This window comes from Bos indicus x Bos taurus, chromosome 7, assembly GCF_003369695.1.
Source record: "Bos indicus x Bos taurus breed Angus x Brahman F1 hybrid chromosome 7, Bos_hybrid_MaternalHap_v2.0, whole genome shotgun sequence".
Taxonomy (NCBI): Eukaryota; Metazoa; Chordata; class Mammalia; order Artiodactyla; family Bovidae; genus Bos; species Bos indicus x Bos taurus.
Genome location: NC_040082.1, coordinates 48339931 through 48364863, shown reverse-complemented (window position 1 = coordinate 48364863; position 24933 = coordinate 48339931). Strand labels below are relative to the sequence as shown.

The 24933-nt window shown below is 44.5% G+C and overlaps 1 protein-coding gene across 1 annotated transcript in view; it reads right to left on the bottom strand.

Moving 5' to 3' along the window:
* CCDC69 (coiled-coil domain containing 69) overlaps positions 1–24933 on the bottom strand; it is a 35441-nt gene that overhangs the window by 2588 nt on the left and 7920 nt on the right. The window contains exons 2-8 of the mRNA XM_027545916.1: positions 17141–17210; positions 11967–12073; positions 11357–11444; positions 2977–3050; positions 1966–2067; positions 1357–1476; positions 333–430 (exon numbers count right to left, since the gene is read on the bottom strand). Of these exons, the coding sequence (XP_027401717.1) occupies positions 333–430; positions 1357–1476; positions 1966–2067; positions 2977–3050; positions 11357–11444; positions 11967–12073; positions 17141–17210 (659 nt within the window). The remainder of the gene's footprint in view (positions 1–332; positions 431–1356; positions 1477–1965; positions 2068–2976; positions 3051–11356; positions 11445–11966; positions 12074–17140; positions 17211–24933) is intronic.

The following is a 24933-nucleotide window of genomic DNA, read 5'->3' as shown; positions in this document are numbered from 1 at the left end:
ATCTGACACATGATCTCAGCTGTCATTGACCGACCCCTTACCACTGATTCAGTCATTCTTTTGGCCTCTTGAACCCTAAGCTTCCTGTTCCTTCTTCCTGAACTGGGCTTTCCCATGGAGCCCACTCAGCTGGGATGGGGATAAACAGATATTAATCAGTCCTGCTACTTCTGTTTCCGGGCAGAGCTGGTCCCTTGGGACTCCTGACCCCCAAGCAAAGAGGAGCCAACCTCCTCCCCCAGACAGGCTTGGGCCTCCTGCAGACTCTCCCAACTGGAAATTCACAAAAAATAAGCGGTGGGGTGGGAGGAGCAGGGCATGGGAGCAGCTACCTTGACACAACCATCTGGTTGCGTCCTCTGGCGTGGAGGTCCTCGTTCTCCTGCTGTAGGGTGGTGATCTTCTCCTCCAACAGCAGATTTTTTTCTTTCTATAACAAATCAGAGTGAGCTCAGAAAGCCCCCGGCACAACGTGTGCTATCACCTCCCTCTTATCCGTGGCCACCAAAAACACTGATTCACTTTAGACCAAATGTTACATTTCACGAGGCACTAAGATTACTTGGAACAATGCAACTAAGGCGTGAACGCAGGACTGCCAACTTTTCACTTCGCCAGATGAGTATTAAAAAAGAAGACAGCCACTACCATCTAAAATCTCCATCAGTTCCCAAGAGAAAAAAAATAGTTTGGTTCTCCAAAAGACAGAAATAAATAATGTATATAAATGTAAGTGTATCTGTTATGCTAATCCACAAAAAATGGTTGAACAAAATGGATAAGGGTCCACTGAAATGGTCTAACTTTATGTTGTGCGGCACACAAGAGGCCAGGGAACTTCTTCCAGGACAATGTAACATAATCTGTTTGGATTCAATCCTAAATCCCCCAAGGCCTTCCTTCTGGAGACAAAGCCACCGTGTCCCTGACGCCCACCACTGCCCAGGCCCGTCCTTGCTGACTCTGATTTCCCATATCTGTCTGATTTTTTTTTTTTTTTCCGGCATTGACTCCTTCCTCAACCCTTGCCAGACCTGTGACATCTTCCAGGCCCTCCTGGTTAGCCAGGCTACTTGCTCTGGTGTCACCCAAGTGATAGCGTCGCGCATAGTCAAAAAGTACAAGACCAGGATGAGAAGGAGCCACTGCTGGGCCCAGACCAGCCCCAGGGACTCAAGGGCCAGCATGGGCGGCAAGTCAAAGCTGGTGTGGACCAGGCTGGGCCTTCCTCAGAGTATAATCAGTACCTACCCTCTGCACACATGACAGAGGAAATACCCAGAAAGTGGAAGCGTAAGGCTGCCTTCCCCTAGCCCCCTTCCCCATCCCTCATCCCAGCTGCTGCCAGCCACGGACCACTGTCTCCATGAGGATCAGCCGCTTGTCCAGCTCATGGATTCGCTCATTCTTCATCTCGATGACAAAGTGTAAGCTCTCCAGCTCCTGCTCCCAGAACTGGCTGAGGCTCCCGTGCTCCTAGACAGGAACACAGAGTAACCTTAGACCAGCCAGCATGGGGAGGGGAGAGCAGTGGGGAAAGTGGGCTACCTCCCTCCTCCCCATTCTGCCCCCAACGGTGTTTGACAAGTCACCTCCCCTTCTTGGCCTGTGGCAAGTGCTTAACGTGCTGTATCTTACTCTATTCCAACAGTGCCTGCTGCGCCCGCACCATCACGGACAAGGAAACCGTGGTTCACAGAGGTTAAGTTGCTTCTGCTACGTGGTAGGTCTGCTCTTGGCACTTCATTCTGAGTCCAGAGCATGAGCACTTGACCACCCACGTGCTTCTCTCTGATCTTTACGTTCCCCCTTAGTGACATGGGGACACTGTTTCTTCCAGACCCTCATTAAGGTAACAGCATCAGTTCTAGCCCCAACCTGGAAGAGGGACTGGCCTTTCCTGTTGCCCAGACCTGGACCTTTCTGGAGACTGAAGGAGGACAGGCTGTGGGGACTGCCACCTACCCGGATGTGCTTCTTGTAGTCTCGGCTCAGGATGGACTCCTCTGCCCTCTTCATCTTGGCCTGGAAGGCCTCTAGCTGTGCGGTCAGTCTGTCAATGGTCTCCTGGAGGGGGAGCAGACAGGAGATGAGGCAAGCCTGGCTCATAAGGCTGGAGGTGGACTTCTCCACCCCTTGGGGAGGGGTCAGTGTTGGCCTCTTCAGTCTGTCTTTGCTCTACCCAGCACTGCAGGCTGAAGCTACTTCAACCACTGTTCAAAACTTACAGCCCCAGCTCTCCATACCCTTGGGGATGATGTCGGTATTCACGGCTGGTGGCAGACTGGCATTCAAAGTACATGCAAGCCAGGCTCAGCATCCTTGCTCTGTCTCTTCTCTCACTGCTCCCTCTACATGCCTTCTCCTGCAGCCAACATCACATCACTCTTGCAGCTGCCAGGTACATGCCTGCCTCCATACTGCTCCCCTGTCAAGGATTTTCCTCCACCTAAACTTTGTCCGTCGCCTCTAGGATAGGGCACCCCCTTACTGGGGCTCACAGACTCCCATCGTTTGGTCCCTGCCTCCCTCTCTGGCCTCCACTGTTTCCCCCTCATGCTCTATACCCAGGTCTCCTGGACTTGTTTCAGTTCCACAGCTACTCTGTATTTTTTCCCCTTTCCTCCATGTGTTTAAACACGTGTTTTTTGTATGTTTGTTTTCTGCTAAGGCACTCTTCCTACCCTTTCTCATCTGAAAAATTCCAACCCACCCTCAGATTCCAGCTTAGACCTCACCCTCTCTAGAAAATCCCTGACCAGTCAATCTGGGTCAGAGGCCTTCCTTCATTCTTCCACAGCTCACTGCGCAGCCACCCTCGGCTCTAATCATACCGTGGCCCCAGGCCCACGACGTCTCCAAGATGCTCCCAACCATCCCTGAAAAAGAGGCCAACCCTCATCTCAGACCAAGACCTCCTGAGCTGACAGCAGGGTGGCCACATCACAGAGACTCACATGGCCCAACCCTTCTCACCTGCAGGGCCGCCTTGGCCTCCTGGAAGGAGTGGGTAAGGGCTTCCTTGTCCTGCTCATAGGAGGCCTGGAGGACTGGAGGGAAAGGAGACGCAGTGAGCTCAGAGCCCTGATACTTCACCCCACAGGGCCAGAGAGCCCAGGTGACCCCTTGGGACCATAGGGGTCACGAGTCTGAGAGTGCTTGTATTCATCTTTCTATCTCATGGGCTTGGGGCTGAACTAGAACTATAGCAGATATTTAATAGAAGCTCATGGAAAGGGAAACAAATGAGATCCTGGGAAGATCTTGCATCCTGCCTCCTCTACAAAGTTCCTTTCGGAAAATTCCAACTTTGTCTCAATTGAAAGAAGACAAGAGGGAAATGACCAGTCACTAGGTGGGATGGGAAACAGGACAGAGAACAGGAAAGTGTAATATAGCCGAAAGCCCAGGGATGCAAGGGGCCTGGGTCGTAGCGGCAGTGACACAAGGAAGAGAATGCTCAGTAATATAAATGTGATAGAGCTATCAAAATGGATAAGGTCAGCTCTAGAAAAACTATCTAAATTGTTATAAAAATGAATTTAAAACTTTTTGATAAATTATGGGACAGGTAATTTGCCAAGACAGGTTCGGTTCCAAGTAAGATGAAGGGAGCACATGCCATCCGGTCTCCTGAATTTAGCTATAAAACCAGGACAGAATGAATGGCACAACTATTTTCAGACTCTGAACAGTAAATGGTGGCAGTCAGACTGGGCAAAAAGATCAGAATTCAAAGCACTGCTCAACCAAGGTATTTATTTAATTTAAACAGGACCCAGAATCTGATGTATTCAAATACTCAAAATGTTCAGAATGCAATACAAAATTGCTCAGCATACAAATCCAAAATTCCCCAGGTGACAACTTCATACAAAGTGGGAAAATCTCATCTCTCCTGAGAAAAGACATTGAACAGATGCCAACACTGAGGTGCCACAGATTTCGTCCTCCAGGGGATCTCCCTGACCCAGGAATCAAAGCCAGGTCTTCTGCATTGCAGGCAGATTCTTTACTGACTGAGCTACAAGGGAAGCCCGTTGGAATTATGAAGGGACCTTAAGGAAGCCACTATATATATAAGGAAGCCCTGAAACAAAGGTGAAAAAACCTTTGAAAACAAAGGTTGAAAACAAAGAATGAAAAATCAGAAAGTGTAACCAAACATTGAAACCAGGAAGGAATTTTAGAACAACAACAACAAAAAATGAAGTGAAAACTCACTTGGGGGGCTCAATAGAGGAACAGAGATGATATAAAAAAGAGTCTGTTGGTGATGAATTCTTTTAGTGTTTCTTCATCTAGAATGTCTCTATTTCACCTTCTTTCCCGAAGAACATTTTTTTCTGAAGATAGGATTCTTGATTTACAATTCTTTTATTTTAGCACTTTTAAAATGTTCTTATTCCTTGTAGTCTCCAAGCTTTCTAATGAGAAATCCACAATTCATTCAAACTTATTTCTTCTACGTAATGCACCATTTTTCTTTGGTTCTGTTCCAGATTTTTTTGTCATTAGTTTAAAAAAAGAGATATGTTTGAGTGTGGATTTTCTTGGGCTTGCTTTGGGGTTCAATACACATCTTTCACCTGTAGGATGATTTTTTGCCAAATCTGGGAAGCGTCCAACCATTCCTTCTTCGAATAGTTTTTCTGCACCGCATCCTTTCTGAGTCTGACACAAATGTCAGACATCTTAGGATTATTTTACGGATACCTGAGGCTCTGTCCATTTTTTTTTCCAGTATCTTTCTGGCTTTTGTTCAGATTTATGGTAATTTCTATGGATCTTCAAAAGTTCACTAGCTCATTTTAATCCCTAGAAGATACCTACATTAAATATGTCACAGGTAGGTTAAAAGTAAAAGAATGAAAAAGCAACATTTAAGAATAAGGAAGATTTTCAGGGATGAAGAAGTACATTACATCATGATAAAGGGGTCTATTCTCCAGGAAGACATAACAACCTTAAATATCTATACAAGTATAGTTATTCTTCAAATGACATGAAGCAAAAACCGACAGAACTGAAAGGAGAAACAGACGAATACACAAGTACAGTTAAGACTTAAACATTCCTCAATACTCGATAGAAAACATAGGCAGACAATCAGTAAGAATATAGACCTGAACAATACTGCCAACTTGTTTTAACTGATTAATTTATAAAGTACTCAACAGCAGAATACACATTCTTTCTGAGGGCACATGAAGCATTCATAAGATAGACCATATCTTGAATCATAAAATAAGCTGTAACAAGTTAAAAAAGGAATGAACTATAAACTATGGTCTCTGACTGCAAAGGAATCAAACTGGATACCGGTAACAAAAAGAGAACTGGAAAATGTCCAAACACTTAGAAGGAAATACCCTTCTAAATTGTCAACTAGCTAAAGAGGACGTCTTGAGGGAGATTAGAAGAAATTTTGAACTGAACAAAAAATATAAAATGTCAGTTTCTAGGATGCAGATAATGCAGTGCTTAGGGGGAAATTTTTAGCATTAAGGGCTTACGTTAGAAAAGTGAAAGTCGCTCAGTCATGTCCAACTCTTTGTGATCCCATGGACTATACAATCCATGGAATTCTCCGGCCAGAATACTGGAGTGGGTAGTCTTTCCATTCTCCAGGGGATCTTCCAAACCCAAGGATAGAACCCAGGTCTCCCATATTACAGGCAGATTCTTTACTAGCTGACCCACCAGGGAAGCCCATTGAAGTTAAATTTGTACTTAAATACTGCCTAGAAAAGAAATGGCCAAGCATATCTTTTCTTGTGTTTATCTGGTGTATCCTCCATGGTCAAATATCTGTTTAAATCTTTAGGTTTCTCTGAAAAATTCTACTGAATATTTTAAAATGATATAGTGCAACTCTCTATAATCTCTTTCAGAGATAGAAGAGGAAGGGACATTTCCCAGATCGTTCCATGAGGCAAGCTTTGCCCTGATACTACAACCAGACAGATGGTACAAGAAAACTATAGACCAGCAGCCCTTATAAACACAGACAAAAATCTTCAATTAAATATTAGAAAATCAAGTTCAGCAACATATAAAAATACCAAGAGAGGTTTTGTTAATGCAAGTTCAAAAATTGAAGGCTCAAATTAATGTAACCTACCATGTTAACAGTATAAAAAAGGAAAATCACATGATTATATGGATCATGGATCTAAATGTAAAACTTAAAGCCATATAATTTTTGGAAGAAAAGAGAGAAGATCTTTGTTACCTAGAGTTCAGCAAAGAGTTCTTAGACATGATACCAACAGCATAATTGATAAAAGAAAAAATTACCTAGAATTTATTAAAATTAAAGGCTTTGCTTTGTGAAAACCATTAATGAGAGAATGAAAAAACAAACAAACCTTAAACACACACACATGGACTAGGAGAATATATCTGTAAATACAAAGGACCTGTATCCAAAATACATAAAGATCTCTCAAAACTCAACAGTAAGAACAAAACAGGCTAATTAGATACATAGGACTTGAACAGACATTCTGCCAAAGAGGTTATACAGACAGCAAATAAACCCAAGAAAAGATGCTCAACATGATTAATCATTATCGAGATGTAAATTATACCCACAATGAGATATCACTACCTATTTATTAGAGCAGCAAAAAAATAAAGTCTTGACAAGTGTCAGTGAAAAGGAACAGTGGAACTCACTCATCACTGATGGGAAGGTAAAATGACAGTCCCTTAGGAAAGCAGTTTAGTCGATTCTCACAAAGCTGAATATACATGTACCACATGACCTATCCATCCCACTCCTAGATATTTACCCAAGAAACTTAAGAACACACAGAAACCTTACACAAATGTTGAGGAGAGCACTATTCATAATTACCTCCAGTTGGAAATGACCTGTCCCCACTTGGACAAGGGGAGGAGTGAACAATGGATCACAATTCAGCCACGAAATAGGAGGCATTCCTGATATAACCAGTCACTTAGATGACTCTCAAATGCACCATGATGAGGGAAAGAAGCCAGTGTTAAATATTATATTGTATTATTTTGTTTCTGTAATAATCTTAAAAAGACAAAACCATGAGTGGAGAACAGATCAGTATTTCCCAGGGGTTAGGGTGGGAGAGGATGTGAATACAAATGGGCAGCCTGAGAGTATTTTGGGGGTGATGGGACTGTTTTATATTGGATTATGGTGGTGGCTGCATTAATCTATATATGTGTTAAAGTTTATGAAACTACATCAGAAAGTCCATTTGAATGTATAATAATTAAAAAACAAAAATAGAAAATAAAAGACAATAAAGTGTCATCAAGTGTTAAAAAAACCACCACTAGCCTTTCCCAGTTACACTTCCCCCATGGTATATTTCTAGTCATTTATTTAATTTTCACTTTGTTGTTGTCATTTAGTCACTAAGTTGTGTCTGACTCTTTTGTAACCCCATGGACTATAGCCCACCAGGCTCCTGTGTCTGCGGGATTTCCCAGGCAAGAATATTAGAGTGGGTTGCCATTTCCTTCTCCAGGGGAATCCTTCTAACCCAGGGATCGAACCGCATCTCCTGCATTGGCAGGTGAATTCTCTACCACTGAGCCACCAGGCAGGCCTTAAGCAGCACCTAACAGGTGCCAAGCAACTGAAAAATAACTATGAAAGAATTCTGACTGTTGGGAAGAACACAAGACAGGCAGTCCCTTCCCCTCTGGGTTTTTACAATAGGAAAATTGTCTTATTAATATCTTTATAACACTAAAACTAGTATCAAGTCAATGCTCTGCTTGGAGAAGAAAGCTGTTTTCCCATAATAGCTTTGAGAAGGAGGGAAGGACTTTAGAGATATAGATACTGAAATGAGATTCAAAGTAAGTTTCAGAGATACTGTAGAAAGTGAACTGAGGTCAACTGACAGGCCCAGTTTCACAGGGTACATTAGTACCCTTCAAATTCCCAGGGCAAAGGCTTCAGTTCTATTTCAAAACGTTTTATGCTAATGTTGCAATATGTTTCAAGATTCCTAAAATTGTTCAGACCTCTGTTCTAGTTATTCCATTTCTGGAAATCTAAGGATATAATGTAAAATATGGGCACATCTTTAGGCAAAACACATTTAGTGCAGTATTACTTAAACAGTAGTTAAAATCTTTATGTCTAGACTCACAGGAAATAAGGAAAACCATGTGTGCAGTGGTCTAGACTTTACACACATTTTAGCAGCAGACGAAGTACTTGCAAAGATGTTTGTCACAATGTTAAATAAAAAGAACGGTATATACATTTTACATATAAAATAATCTTAACTGTGTTTTTAAAAGATAAAAAATTCTGGGGGAAAGTCATAAAAATACTGATGATGAAAAAAAATTGGTATCACTTTTTTGAGGTAAATTTCAATAGCATCAAAAATCTAGATAACCTTCCCCAAAGAAGCTATACAAATAATCAACATGCACATGAGAAGATGCTCAGCAAAATTAGTCATTAGGGAAATACAAGTCAAAACCACAGTGAGATACCACTTTGCACTCACTAGGATGGCAATAATAAGAAGAACAACAATGACGAGCATTGGCAAGGATGTGGTACAACTGGAACTCTTGTGCATTGCTGTTGGAACTGAAAAATGGTACAGCTACTATGGAAAACAGTTTGGTGGATTCTCAAAAAGTTAAGCATAGAATTACCAAATGACCCAGCAGTTCTGCTCCTGGGGGTACAGCCAGGGGAACTGAAAGCAGGTGATCAACCAGGGGCTTGTACTGAAGGCATTTGTTCACAGCCCATCCATCAGCAGATGAATGGATAAGAGAGAGTGTGGGGTGCCTAGGCAATGGAATATTACATGCCACAAAAAGGAATGGAATAAATTTTTTAAATGGTGTTGGGGAAAGGAATGGAGTGTCCATGCACACTGCAGCATGGATGAGCTTTATGCTGGGTGAAGGAAGCCAGCTGTGGGGGCTGTGGGACTCCATTCACATGAGTGTCTGTAGTGGGCAAAGTCATGAGACTCAGAGCAGATTGGTAGTTGCTGGGGGGCTGGAAGGGTGAGTGTGGGGTTGGGGAGTGACTGCTTAGTGGGTATGGAGTTTGCTTTTAGGATGGGAGAGCTCTGGAAGGGTACAGTGGTGGTGGTTTCAGGGGACTGTGACTAGACAAAATGTCACTAATGGTAAATTTTATGTTTATTTTACCAAAATAAAAGATATTTGTACATAAACTTTGTCATACCAACCCTACTGGAATGTTTTTCTAATGATAAAATCATGAATGTGGCAAAGATTTTACAAAATGGGGTTCACTGTGTATCATCGATGTTATAAGCAATGGTAAAAGTTTGAACTTGCTGAAATGCCTAACCCAAGGGGCTAGTTAAAAGAACAAGGGAACACACTGGAATGCTATGTAGTTACTAAAAGTTGTGCTACAGGAGTTTGATGACAAGATGTTAATACAATGCACAGTGAAAAATCAATTTATCTCCTCCCCCCAAAGTAGGTGTGTGTATAGATGTATATTCTAGGTAAATACACACTAAAGAAGTACAAGGGATCTATATCAAAGGGGTAACAGTGACTAGTTCTGGGTGGAATTACACACAATTTTAATTTTCTCATTAATAAAACAATAAATGCTAATAAATACTTGCTAAGTATCTTGCAAAATATCAGGGACTGTTCTAGATTCTTTCACTATCTGCCTTTCTTTCTGTCTATCTATCCATCTGTAAATTAAATTGTTTGACTCTGTAAAAGACCCTATGAATAAGAGTTAACTGACTTCTTCAAGGTTACACAGGTGATAAGTGGTGAAGCTGGGATTCAAACCCTGAGACCATGGCTGCAGAGCCTGAGCTCCAGCCATTACAAGATCATCTTTTTAATCCATACATTCTAAATTTTTTATGATAAGCATTATCACATATAAAAGGAAAGAAAGGTATTTGAAAAAAATAGTCAACCTAAGTATATGCCAAAGCCTTTGACTGTGTGGATCACAATAAGCTGTGGAAAATTCTGAAAGAGATGGGAATACCAGACCACCTGAGAAACCTGTATGCAGGTCAGGAAGCAACAATTAGAACCGGACATGGAACAACAGACTGGTTCCAAATAGGAAAAGGAGTACATCAAGGCTGTATATTGTCACCCTGCTTATTTAACTTATATGCAGAGTACATCATGAGAAATGCTGGGCTTGAAGAAGCACAAGCTGGAATCAAGATTGGTGGGAGAAATGTCAATAACCTCAGATATGCAGATGACACCACCCTTATGGCAGAAAGTGAAGAAGAACTCAAAAGCCTCTTGATGAAAGTGAAAGAGCAGAGTGGAAAAGTTGGCTTAAAGCTCACCATTCAGAAAACTAAGATCATGGCATCTGGTCCCATCACTTCATGGGAAATAGATGGGGAAACAGTGGAAACAGTGTCAGACTTTATTTTTGGGGGCTCCGAAATCACTGCAGATGGTGATTGCAGCCATGAAATTAAAAGACGCTTTCTCCTTGGAAGGAAAGTTATGACCAACCTAGATAGCATATTCAAAAGCAGAGACATTACTTTGCCAACAAAGGTCCGTCTAGTCAAGGCTATGGTTTTTCTAGTGGTCATGTATGGATGTGAGAGTTGGACTGTGAAGAAAGCTGAGTGTTGAAGAATTGATGTTTTTGAACTGTGGTGCTGGAGAAGACTCTTGAGAGTCCCTTGGAGTGCAAGGAGATCCAACCAGTCCATCCTAAAGGAGACCAGTCCTGGGTGTTCATTGGAAGGACTGATGCTAAAGCTGAAACTCCAATACTTTGACCACCTGAATGGAAGAGTTGACTCATTGGAAAAGACTCTGAGGCTGGGAGGGATTGGGGGCAGGAGGAGAAGGGGACAACAGAGGATGAGATGGCTGGATGGTATCACTGACTCGATACACATGAATTTGGGTGAACTCCAGGAGTTGGTGATGGACAGGGAGGCCTGGCGTGCTGCAATTCATGGGGTCACAAAGAGTCAGACACGACTGAGCGACTGAACTGAACTAAACTGAAGCATAGAGCTGTCGTCATTGTGGGGAAGAAACATGGGTATTTAAATATTCTCCTGTTTGTCTAGGTTTTCCAAATTTCCTATAATGAATACAGATTGTTTCTTAAAATGGAAAGGAAAAACATCTCTCAACTAAGGTAAAACAAAGCATGGGGTCAAATATTATGAGCCTGAAAGGACAAGTCTTAGGACTCTGCAGACTCCAGTCCTGAAGTGACAATTGCTTAGGGACCAGAGGTGGGTGGGAGGGGAAAATGGGAGTCCTACGTGAGCTTGGCAGGTGGAACAGAAGGAGTCTGGTCCACAGCCTTCCAAGTGCATCTTGCCCTTACCTCGCAGGGCCTCCACATGCTCTCCCTCTAGGACTTTTCGCTGTTCATTCAGTTTCTCTCCAAGTTCTAGCTCCCTCTCCTTCTCCACCTGGAGGCAGAGGGTCCCGAGCAGAATGAGATTCAGTAGGTTCAGGGCAGCCTGACTTATCCACTTACCACCCCTGGAGCCTTTTGGAGGTTGGTGATCAGAGTCCCCCCAGCCCCAGTGATCTGAGTGATGGAAATAATGCGTACATTCCTATGAGGGCGCAGAGAGGGCACAAGGCCTCCAAGACATAGCTGATGTGACTGACTTCTCCCTCTTTAGGGCTTAAGAGGGGGCTTCCAGAGATTTACCATGTGGAAAGAGATTTTGGAGTCTTCTAATCCTGATGCCATTGAAGGCAGAAGGACCTTTGCTATGTTGGTGGTTCCCCACTTTTATTGCATAGAACAAATAAAACAAATTATATGCCCACAGTTACAAATATTTGTTCAACAGATATAGGACTCTTTTCTGGGCAAAAGGAGTAAGAGATACTTGCAACAATGATAAAACCAAAAGTTGGTCTTGCTCTGGAATTTAATGAAGTTAGTGGAGCAGGAGGAAAAGAAACAGCTTGGGACTTACCTGCTGCGCCCATTTCTTCTTGTCCTCTTCATGTTGCTGGAGGATTCTGGTGATAGCCTTCTGGTGCTGCTCAGCCTCCTCAGATGCACATACATGGTCAGTTGTGGCTATAGGTGAGGGAGAAAAAAATCACAGAGTGGAGGTTGGGTCCAGGCCCAATGGAGAGGGTGTGGGAGGCAGGAGCTACGGTGTGGGGAGCCTGGTTTCCCCCTCAAAAATAGTTTCAGTTGGGGGATCAACTTCTAGAGGCAGCTCCTTAAATCTCCCTGCCTTTGGAGCCCCTCCTTCATGAAGTGGAGGAGCCAGAGGCCTCATCTTGCCCCTAAGATCTACAGGAGAGCAGGTGACTCACTGAACACATTCAGCCTATAAAGGTGCTGTTTGCTCCATCCAGTGTCTAAATTAAAAAAACAGTGGCTGACTTAATAACTGGGCAGCTTTGACTTAATCCTACAGACTTCCAGCTTTTTTTAAAAGTCCTGATCTAAGCTTTTATTTATTTATTTGTTGTCTGTATTGCTGTGTGGGCTTTCTCTAGGCGTGGCGCGCAGGGGCTAAGGCCTAGTTGCAGTGCAGGGCCTCTCAACTGTGGTGGCTCCTCTCCTTGTGGAGCAGGGGCTCCAGGGCACACGGCTTTCAGCAGTTGTGGCAAGAAGGATCTTAGTTCCCAGACCAGGGATCAAACCTGTGTCCCCTATACTGGCAGGTTGATTATTAACCACTGGACCTACAGGGAAGTCCTCCAACTCTTCTTGAAGAAGCCAAAGAAGTAGCAGTGTGTGATTCAGTGTCCAGCAGAAGCTGGCCTGAGGAACAGCGGCCTCCCCCTCCATCCAGGATGTGGTTCTGCCGTGCACCACCATCCTCACCTCTCCTCTCCTCACTAAGGGGCTAGTTGGGTACTGTGTCTGTGTGACACCTCACAGCGCAGAAAGGCTGCTGTGAGCAGGAAGAAGACCTTGAAAACAGGAAATCTAGCCATTGATGAGGGAAACTGCGAAACAGGCCTGGTGATGTCACTCTGGTGAGTCCAACAGGCTCTGGGTCTCACCTAAGGTGGGGATCCACCCTCTCCGGGCCTCTGTTACCTAATACATTAAATCAGGATAATAGTAATACCTACCTCATAGGGCTATTGAGATGATTAAGTCAGAAAACAACGGTGATGAAAATAACAACAGCATGTAAAGAATGTGGAGACTAAACAAAAACAACAATAACAAAGGATACCAGGAGCTTATTATGCTCAGAAACATGCCCGGATCTGCTCCAAGTGTCTCCCAGGTATTACTCACTGAATCCTCAGAGCTACCCAGAGCGGTGCGTACTGTGATTATTCCCATTTCACAGATGAGGAAGCTGAGGGACAAAGAAATTATGCAACCTGTCCAAGATTACCCAGCCCACAACTGGGGTAAGGGGCTGTGAACCTGCACAAGCTGATTTCACAGCAAACACTCTGAACTACCATGTTGTTCTGTCTGCTCATGCATCAAAGCAGTAAGTGTACCGACACAGGGAGGCAACCTAAGGATCTTCAACATATGAACGAATAAATAAGATGTACAACAAAAAACGTCTACACATACAAAGGAGCGTTACTCAGCCATAGAAAAGAATTAAATGCTGCTATTTGCAACAACATGGATGGACCTAGAGGGTATTATGCTTAGCACACTAAGTCAGAGAAAGACTAATACTCTAGGTAATCACCTATTTGTGGAATCTAACAACTACAACAAACAAATGAATAAAAAACTAAAGCAGTAGGTGTAGCGCCAGGCATTTGGAGGTGCTGAATGAGTGCTCTTCAGGACTTCCCTGGTGGTCCAGTGGTTAAGCTTTCACACTTCCACTGCAGGGGCACAAGTCTGATCCCTAGTCGGGGAACTAAGATCCTGTGTGTTGCATGATGTGGCAAAAAAATGTTCTTCATTGTTCTCTAAATGTTTCTCAGGGCTCATGACAGCATTGGAGGCTTAGATTAGCATTGTTATAAATGTAGCAATAATATTATTATAGAATTTCATAGGCCAGGTTGGTTACAAGGTACAGTGAGAAGTGTGAAGACAGAGGCTGTGGTCAGTCCATCAGATAGGAGCCCTGGGTGTGGGGGAGGGGGGCTGAGAGGAGGCAGTGGTCATGATCATGGAGTTCCAGGCTCTCATAAACCATTTGGCTCAAGATCTCAAATGTTGGTCAGCAGTACCAAACTGGTCCCAACTTGTGTGCGGGGTGCTACTTACTACAGGGACTTACCATCACTAACAATGCAGACTGTGGCTAAGATCATAAACTCCTCGTTGCCAAATTCAGACTGAAATTGAAGAAAGTAGGGAAAACCAGTAGACCATTCAGGTATGACCTATATCAAATCCCTTATGATTAGATAATGGAAGTGAAAAATAGATTTAAGGGACTAGATCTGATAGACAGAGTGCCTGATGAACTATGGATGGGCATTGTATGGACATGACATTGTATAGAAGACAGGGATCAAGACCATCCCCAAGAAAAAGAAATGCAAAAAAGCAAAATGGCTGTCTGAGGAGGCTTTACAAATAAAATAGCTGTGAAAAGAAGACAAGCGAAAAGCAAAGGAGAAAAGGAAAGATATACCCATTTGAATGCAGAGTTCCAAAGAATAGCAAGGATAGATAAGAAAGCCTTCCACAGTGATCAGTGCAAAGAAATAAAGCAAAACAATAGAATGGGAAAGACTAGAGATCTCTTCAAGAAAATTAGAGATACTGAGGGAACGTTTCATGCAAAGATGGGCTGAATAAAGGACAGAAATGGTATGGACCTAATCGAAGCAAAAGATATTAAGAAGAGGTGGCAAAAATACACAGAAGAACTATACAAAAAAGATCTTCACAACCCAGATAATCACGATGGTGTGATCACTCACCTAGAGCCAGACATCCTGGAATGTGAAGTTGAGTGGGCCTTAGGAAGCATCACTATGAACAAAGCTAGGGGAGGGGATGGAATTCCAGTTGCGCTATTTAAAATCCTAAAAGATGATGCTGTGAAAGTGCTGCACTCAATATGCCAGCAAATTTGGAAAACTCAGCAGTGGCCACAGGACTGGAAAAGGTCAGTTTTCATTCCAGTCCCAAAGAAACACAATGGCAAAGAATATTCAAACTACTGCACAATTGCACTCATCTCACACGCTAGTAAAGTAATGCTCAAAATTCTCCAAGCCAGGCTTCAACAATACATGAACTGTGAACTTCCAGATGTTCAAGCTGGTTTTAGAAAAGGCAGAGGAACCAGAGATCAAATTGCCAACATCCGATGGATCATTGAAAAAGCAAGAGAGTTCGAGAAAAACATCTATTTCTGCTTTGTTGACTATGCCAAAGCCTTTGACTGTGTGGATCACAATAAACTGTGGAAAATTCTTTAAAAGATGGGAATACCAGACCACCTAACCTGCCTCTTGAGAAATCTATGCAGGTCAGGAAGCAACAATTAGAACTGGACATGGAACAACAGACTGGTTCCAAATAGGAAAAGGAGTATGTCAAGGCTGTATATTGTCACCCTGCTTATTTAACTTATATGCAGAGTACATCATGAGAAATGCTGGCTAGATGAAGCACAAGTTGGAATCAAGATTGATGGGAGAAATATCGATAACCTCAGATATGCAGATGACACCACCCTTATGGCAGAAAGTGAAGAAGAACTCAAGAGCCTCTTGATGAAAGTGAAAGAGGAGAGTGAAAAAGTTGGCTTAAAGCTCAGCATTCAGAAAACTGAGATCATGGCATCTGGTCCCATCACTTAATGGCAAATAGATGGGGAAACAGTGTCAGACTTTACTTTGATTTTGCACCAAAATCACTGCAGATGGTGACTGCAGCCATGAAATTAAAAGATGCTTACTCCTTGGAAGGAAAGTTATGACCAACCTAGACAGCATATTAAAAAGCAGAGACATTACTTTGCCAACAAAGGTCCATCTAGTCAAAGCTATGGTTTTTCCTGTAGTCATGTATGGATGTGAGAGTTGGACTATAAAGAAACCCGAGCGCTGAAGAATTGATGCTTTTGAACTGTGGTATTGGAGAAAGACTCTTGAGAGTCCCTTGGACTGCAAGGCGATCCAACCAGTCCATCCTAAAGGAAATCAGTCCTGAATATTCATTGGAAGGACTGATATTGAGGCTGAAACTGCAATACTTTGGCCACCTGATGCAAAGAACTGACTCATTGGAAAACACCCTGATGCTGGGAAAGATTGAAGGTGGGAGGAGAAGGGGACGACAGAGGATGAGATGGTTGGATGGCATTACCGACGTGATGGACATGAGTTTGAGTAAGCTCCAGGCCTTGGTGATGGGCAGGGAAGCCTGGCGTGCTGCAGTCCATGGGCTCACAAAGAGCTGGACATGACCGAGCAACTGAACTAGCCAGCTAACTAACAATGCAGATTCTTCAGCCCCACTCCTAGAGATCCTAATTTAGTTGGTCTGTGGTGGGGCCTCAGAATTGGTATTTTTGAAAATCCACTCCAGGTAATTCTTATGTATAGTCAGATTGGAGAACATCTAAATTCTGACCCAGTTGCTTATCTGGTACTTTAACTTCATCTGCAATATCCTGATAGTCTCCAGGTGGTAATTAAACACTTTCAGAGATGGAGAGCGCATTCTATCAGTAGCTCTGATGACTTTAAACCATCAACCAGACAAAAAAAATTCCTTTGAGACTGAACTGAATTCTGCCAGTGTGTTTGGCTACATTCGGGCCGTGGTACTGACCTCTGGGTCACACTGAACAAGACTCATCTTTCTTCTCTGTGAGTCACTTGGAGAGAACTGTTGTGTTTTATCGCAACATCTTCTGTTTCTTTACCTGTTCCTTAAAGGACATGGTTTCCAGATTCCTCATCAACCTGATTCTTCTTCACTGTACTCTCTCCTTTTCCAGATTTTTCTGAAAATGTACTTTTCAGAAATAAACTCAGCACTCCAGGTGTGGTAGCAATAGCCAGGATCAGGGAAGAACTATCACCTCCCTGATCTTAGAAATGATACTCCTATTAAAGTAACCGAAGTAAAATCTCAGGAGATAATTAAATAGCCATATCGTGTTTGTTGATTATAAAGTAGGAAGCCTCACAGATGTCAGAGAGGACATTTATAGGGCTGACTACTCACCTGTGTCACCATTGAGGGGACCCAGTTCCTGAGGCTCTGGTTTGGGAGGCTGATCTGGTCTTTGGCGCCTCTGGAAGAAATGAGATAACAGTGAGGATGAAGGTCGGAGGTGAGTGTGAGGAGAGATGCTATGGTAATCCTTCCAAAGGCAGGATAGGAATTCCGGTTGTGCCAGCCCCTGCACTACGCCCAGTTCCCTTAGGCTTTCTTCCTCACAGTCCCAAGGCAGCACCCGCTCTGTGGGGAAGGGGTTCTCAGACAGGATTTCATCTTGGCCAGGGAACCCCTCAGCGGGGAGCTTGATGCTGGTTGACGTCTCCTTAGATTCTTGTACTTTGGCTCGGCTACCAACCATGGGCCCCTCCCTGCCCTTATCTTCCTTCTCCATGGACTTGGCCAGACGTTATGCTATTCCGCTCATCCCAGTTATGGCCTTTAAGTATCTAAAACTTCCCAACCCCCAGTTTAGAGACAATTCCCCTTCCTCCTCAGGGCCCTTGGCTACCACAACTTTCAGCAAGTTCGCTGTAGTGAAGCCAGAGCATCACACGTCAAGCCGTGGTTTTACTATGCTTCTTCTCTGCTAGAAGGGCTGTTTCCCCAACTATATGGAGGTGGCAGTATATAATGTGACAGCTGGAGGTGAAATACTGCAGCGAGGTCATACCAGGCACTATCTCAGCTAATCTTCAGAAGAACCCCGGAAATGTGTATGTCCCCCAATTTAAAAATAAGAAGGCTGAGGCAAAAGAGGATTCCATCAAGGCAGATCAGGGGACATCTGGCAGAGTCAAGTATTTGACCCATACCTAGTAAGCACTTTAACCTTGGTCAGTGGGGGTTGAATCAGAGGAGAGAACTGATGCAAAAGGGCTTTCTCTAATAACTTTTAGAAATAATTGTTTCTTTAATGTTTATTTACTTGACTGTGCTGGGCCTTAGTTACAGCACACAGGATCTTTAATTGCGGCATGTGAATTTTTAGTTGTGGCACGCGGGATCTAGTTCTCTGACCAGCCATCAAACCTGGGCCCCCTGTACTGGGAACAGAGTCTTAGCCACTGGCCACCCGGGAAATCCCAAAAGGGTTTTCCATACCACAAAACAGTGTCAGTGGCTCTAAGATTTCGGTTTTTATAAATAATATTTTCAAATAGGAGATTTGGTATGGGTTGACAAGCAAGAATGCTGAAAAAAAATAATTTGCAGACTACCACTATCATTTCATAAAATAGAAGACATTTTAACCTTTCAAAATCTACTAAAGAAAGCTCAAGATAGTTCTTTCAGGAAAGGAGAAATAACATCTTACTCAAAGTTACACACAATGAACACCTTTAATTTTCTCATTTCACCCCAGAGATGTGAAAAGTTGGTCAAAGTCCAGCACTGGTCACTGGACCAAGATGCGGGGTAGAAAAAAATTTAAGCCGTTTTGTATACTTTTCAAAATGTTCTAAAATGTTAGCTAGACTTACTGTGATCATTTTACAATGTGTACAAATATTGAATCATTCGGTTGTACATCTGAAATAGTATGTTATTTTTCAATTGTACCTCAAAAAAGTTTTCTGATTTTAAAAAAAGATACTCTAAGCCTCATTTTAGAAAACACTTAAATAAGTCAGCTCATGAAAAAACTATGAAAGTGTTCAATTGTGAATTACCACTGTAAAAGAAAAACTTTATTTTTTACTGTGATAATAGATTAAGTGATTAATAGAATGAAAATTATTAACAATTTTCTGAACTCGAGAATGAATGAAATGCTGCTGGAAAGCATAGTTCTGGTTGGGGATGGATGAGAAGGGAAGGCTTCTAGAACCTTCTGTTCCTGCCCCACAATGCCCACAACAGAGCCTGGTGCAAACTGAGCCTGGCAAACTGAGCAAGAAACAGTGTCTCCCCCAGGTCCTGGTCCCCAGGATCTGTTCAGTGGCTGGCAACCCAGCCACCCTCCTCCACCCACCCTGTGAAGTCTCGTCTCTTCCCGCCCAGGGGAGAGGGGACGCTTGGCCCAGGAACAAGCTGTCAACACAGGACTCTGGGGTAATGACAGGAGCCAGCCTCTCTCCCTGGGCTGGAGGAAGGAGGCAGACAAACACCAAAGGTTGATGGCCTTGTCCCTGTTGCCACTCCTGGTTACAGTCAATCTGGTCAATGTTTTTATGGGAGTGAGATTTCCAGAATTCCAGTTCCAGCTCTTCTACAAACTTGGACAAATCTCTTCCCTCCTCTGGGCTCCCGCTTTCTCCTTTGCAGAGGAAGTGGAGGTGTGAGGCGTTCTTACTTTCACTCAACAATGCCCATGGTATTCAAACTCCGAGTGTTTGATCTCAGCTCTTCTCAACTGCGCTGAGAGATAAGGGTTATTACGAGGGAGGAGACTGGAGCTCAGGGAGGTAAGACACAGTCAAATGCGGCCTGGATGTCAAAATCAGCATGAGAACCAGGTCTCAGAAGAGTAGAGACCAGAACAGTATTGTTAAAAACTCAGGGATTCTAGGGACTTCCCTGGTTGCCCAGTGGTTAAGACTCCATGCTTCCAATGCAGGGGGCATGGGTTTCATCCCTTGTTGGAGAACTAAGATCCGACATGCCACACAACACAGCAAAGGAAAAGGAAAAAAAAAAGAAAAAACTCTTGGATTCTAAAATCACCCAGATTTGGATTCAAACCTTAAATTTAACACTGTGTGACCACACTGCCTCTCCAAGCCTTGATTTCCTCACAAGGTTATTTTAAGGATTAGCTAAGATAAAGCACCTATAACTCCATAATTCTAACAGCTCAAACATGGCATGATGACTTTTATCACTTTATATCTGAAAAAGCATGGCAGGATCTAAGACCACAGTGCTTTGCTAGACTGCTTAGGCTGCCATTGGCCTCAGGTTGCCTGAAAAAAGATCATAAAGCTCATGATAAACTTCTCCCAAACAACCACCATGGAAGGTGAAAAACTCTTCTCCACTAACAGCTTCCAGACCTTAGGCAGGACACGGCCTCGTGCTTGAGTCTCCAGATCCTGACAGCACCTCTGCCCCCAGGATAACCATCCAGAATCAAGGCATTCAAGACTCATCTTAGGACATCCCTGGGGGTCCAGGTCCCTGCAATGTGGGGATGTGGGACACCCCAGCTGGAGAGCTCAAGCCCATAATGATTCCACAGGCCACACCTAGGGCCCAACTCCACAGAATAAATAACTATTTGAAAAATAAAATAAATATTTTTAAATAATTAAAAAAGACTCATTATAATAGTCCTCATGCTACTGTTCTCTCTATTAACATTTAAATATTGATAAACATCTTTTTCCAAATATAGGGGTAATAAAGAATACACATTTATTCACTTTTGGAATTTATATATATTCTCTTACATCTCATTTTTTAAAATATAAGCATTTACTACATGGCATTAAATATTTTATAATTAATTTTAATGACTTCAGTATGATGAATTTAATCATTTAATCAATAATCTACTGTTGAATGGACTTCCCTGGTGGCCCAGACGATAAAGAATTTGTTTGCAATGTAGGAGACCTGGGTTTGATCCCTGAGTAGGGAAGATCCCCTGGAGAAGGGCATGGCAACCCAATCCGTACTCTTGCCTGGAGAATCTCATGGACAGAGGAGCCTGTGGAGTCTGTGGGGTTGCAAAGAGTTGGACACGACTGAGTGACTTACACTTTCACTTTCCACTGTTGAATATTTACATTATTTTCATTTTTAAATTTTCAAATCATGCCTTAGGGAACATAATGATTGTAAGACTTTTACACATCTAAAGTTACTGTCTCTACACTTCAAAAAGGCTCTACCAATTAACTAACCTACTAGTAGCATACAGAAGGCCAGTTTTACTGCAACTCTGCCAACACGGACTAGTGTCTTTTTTTTTTTTAATGTTGATCAATTTGCTAGGCCAAAACCAAACCAAAAACAACCTACTGTACTCCTGGCCCCAACACGCACAACCATGTGTTCAACACGATCCCAAGTTGCTCAAGACCATCCCAGCATGACATATGGTCGATAATTTCTCAGGCCTCCAGGCCCAGCTCATATATAATTTCTACTTGGTCTCTCCCCAGGGCTGAGTTAGTTCCTATCAGCAGGCCGGTTCAAACACCCATGCGATTAGTTCCCCAGTTACCCATGCTTCTGTTAATCCAAGGGGGCTCCTTGAGGACAGGGACCAATTTTGAAACTGACTTTGGATTTGATGCCTGTTGTGATGCCCAGACAGTATTTCTAGGGATTTTGAGGCCTAATAGAAGGTCTCCTGTTTCAGGACTATCTGAAGCACTTGCTTAACACAGCTCCCAGGCCCAGCTCTGGACCTACAGAATCGGAGGGTGTATGTGCGGTCTGGGAAGCTCCGATCTACCACCCCATCCAGGTGATTCTGAGGCTCCTGAAGACACATAGCCAGGACTGAGCAGGAATCAATAAGCAACTACTGCATGGAAAATTCCCACGGCGGGGCCTTGGCTGCTTTCTCCTCAGAGGTCATGGAGCAGAGTTCATTCTACAGTGGGCAGGGATGGGAGCTGGGAGGGGGTCACAAGGATTTCCCCTGCCAAAAGCAGAGTGGGGCAGGCCTCAGGCTGGGAGGGTCATCCGGCTGAGCTCTGGAAGAGGGCTGGAGGCTTCCTGTGTCAATGGAAACTTGGGAGAAGAACACTATGAGGTGGCTGCTAGCAGCACAGAATGGACCTGGGAGGAGGGGAAGGCCAGCACACCCAGGTCTCAGCTTCACTGTGTGACTTTAGGGAAGTGCTGTCCCCTCTCTGGACCCTCTTTGATGGGTCAGGGTTGGAACAGAGGTTCTTCTCACTCCTTATGGGCTCCAGGGCAGCCCTTTGACCAGGAGGGCTGGAAACAGGGCCTCTCCATCTTGGGAACATGCACAGTTCTGGGGCCCAGCTCCTTGCTAAGGACCAGAGCCCTGCTCTGGGGTCAACCGGAGGTAAACCTGGTCTGTGGCAGAACATGGTTTCAAACACAGAGTCCAGGCAGAGCAAAAGGACAGCACCCAGAGCGGCAGGGAGAGCAGCAAGCTTGGACTGGTCCTGGCAAGACCCCCTCAACCTTGCTTGCGTTTTGGAGGGTAAATTAACAGGAGGGACTAGTAAAGGTTGATAAATAAAAATCGTGAAATAAATAAAAATAAAATAAATAAAAAACGTGAAAAACAAAGACTCTGGACTCTGGCTCCAAATCTCTGCAGGACCACCATGAGGTAAAGGCTGCTAGTGTGTGGCCCACAACCTCAGAGGACAGGATGGTGACCAAGGACTAGAGGTTTTAAGAAGCTTTAGTGCAACATGAAGGATCTCAGAATGGTCCCAGAGATAGGCTGCTGTCTTGGAGGGTGGAGTGGGCTGGCAGTAGTGAGCTCTCCATCACTGGTAGCATGCAAGAAGCAAACTTCATTTTGCAGGTTGGACTGACTGATCTCAGAGGTCCCTAAACTCCAACAATCCAATTCTGTAAGATATCCTTGATGTTTAAGAAGTAAATATCTCTGTTAAACTAAGTGTTTAGCTAGTGCAGATGGTATGAAAGACCCACCAATAGTATCAGAGTCTCAGTGGGCTCTGCTGAGTATTATTCAAGTTGAATTCAGGGTGAACTTTTATAGTCTTATACTAAAGCGTCAGGAACAGACTCCTCAACTTCCCTCAAACTTGAGCTGGGAATTTCTTACACCATGAAAGACTGAGGAAGGCAGAAGCAACTTGGATAGAAGCTGCCCAGCTATTCTCTCCCTCAGGGATCCTACCAGGATGGAAGTCGAACCCTGAGGATGGCACAGCCTTTCCTGAAGACACTTGGTCTCACCTTGCTTTAGGGACGATCATGCCATCCTTTTCATGGCCCTTCAGGCATTGTGCATTTCTGACTGAGTGGTGTGATTTATGGCCTCATTATCCCTGACTAGCTTAGAGAATTTAGTAATCAAAGGACCCTTGAGAGTTCACCAAGCTCCTCCACTGTCCCCATAAACTGCAGACCTGGATTCCCTTGGCCGTGTAGTTCTGTCCAGCTCCTTGGCTGTGGAAGGCTTACTGGGACCCAGAAGATAGGGTTGGAAGGGATCCTGGAAACAGCTTATCCAATCCCCACCTTCTATTTCCAGATGGAAAAACTGAGGCCCAGAGGTGGAGTGGGCAGGGCCTGTCAGAGGGGCCACAAACCAGGATCAGAGCCTCCTGGGAGTCCAGACTCAAGCCAGAGCCCTTCCCTTTCCTTCGTGCATACGCCAGATTGATCCAAGTAATCCAACATTTAGGGAATTCTGAGCCTCAAGGGACTCAGGTCACACTCCTTTGCAACATCAGAGCTGCCTTTCCGGTGTCAGGACTCGTGCATGGGTGGGGCCCTGGTTTCGGGATCTGAACAACCACAGGCAGAGCCCATTGGCTGAGGGTAGAGGCAGGAAGGAGGTGGGGGCGGAGACCCAAGGGGCTCCCTCCAGGGCCTGGGGTGGAGGAAAGGCGGGGCCTAAATGTTCAGAGCTGTTGAGAAATGTTAGCCTTCACACCCAGACTACAGAGGCTCAGAGGTAAGAATACCACAATCACTGGCCTCAGCTTCCGCATCTCTAAGATGGGCAGAAGTATTTTGCCAAGTAATGCCTGAACGTGATTTTATTTTCACGCAGCCAGGACAGCTAAAGATTTACTTTGACTTGTTCATTTTACACATTACAGTGTCAAGCATCACCCAGTACCTGCCTGGGACACACCAACGTGACCACACCACCCAATGAAAGGCAGGAGCAACCGCAGGTTCTTCCCGGCTGTGTCAGGAGGCCCTGCCTATTCTCCAAACACCTGCAATGCCCCCAGAACACCCCGAGTCAGGGGCGGATGTGGTCTCCATCCCTCCTGTCTGACCAGGCGATGAAAGGTCTCAGGGGAGGACAGAACCACTTCCCCCCAAGCACCTGCTGATACCGCCCACACCAGACAGTGAGCGCAGGGCCCAGCCCCTCCTGCACGGATGAGAGGCTGAGGCCTAGGGAAGGGTTTCCAATACACCATAGCCCTTCCTTCCTCCCTAGAGCCCAGCTTCTCCTGTCCTGTATCAGCCTCGCATGGGTCTGCCTCCTCTGATCTCCTGGGAGGGGCCAGAGCTGGCAGAAGCCCTCAGCAGCATTTCTGGCATTTGGGTCAGCCGATCAGGGAGAAGGACCCTGAATTAGCAGGACAGAAAGTGGTGTTAGTAGCCACCACGGGAGAAGAGACAGGCTGAGGACGCAGACACACGGCCGGATATCCGCCTGTCTCACCAACCCAATGGAAACCCCGCAGTGTGAGTCCAGAGTCAGGGCCCTGACTTGCTACTTGCTTGCTGTGTGACCTTGGGGGAGCACCCTCCCCTCTCTGGGCTTCTGTTTCCTCCTCTCTCTGGCATGGAGTTGGGCAATGGGATGCATCATGGCCCTTCTAGCCTTGATATGCTATGGACGCAAAAGAAGCGGCAGAGTGAGTTCATTCTGACACCTCACCCTCCATCAGTCCTGTCACGCTTGCTGGTTCCCAGCACAGCAGGGCTGGTGGCTGCACACACTCAGCGGTCAGCCCCCTCATGCAGAGGGCTTCTCTGCAGGACAAGGCAGGAGGGGTACTTGCTTAGGAGGGCCTGCGGGGGGAGTGTCCTGAACCCTTCAGACCACCCTCTGTTCTTGAGCAGCCCCTGTGGGGAAGCTGTAAAAGGGGGGACTGGAGTGCCTAGAGAAGAGGAGGACATAGCCCAGCAGCCACCACGCAAAG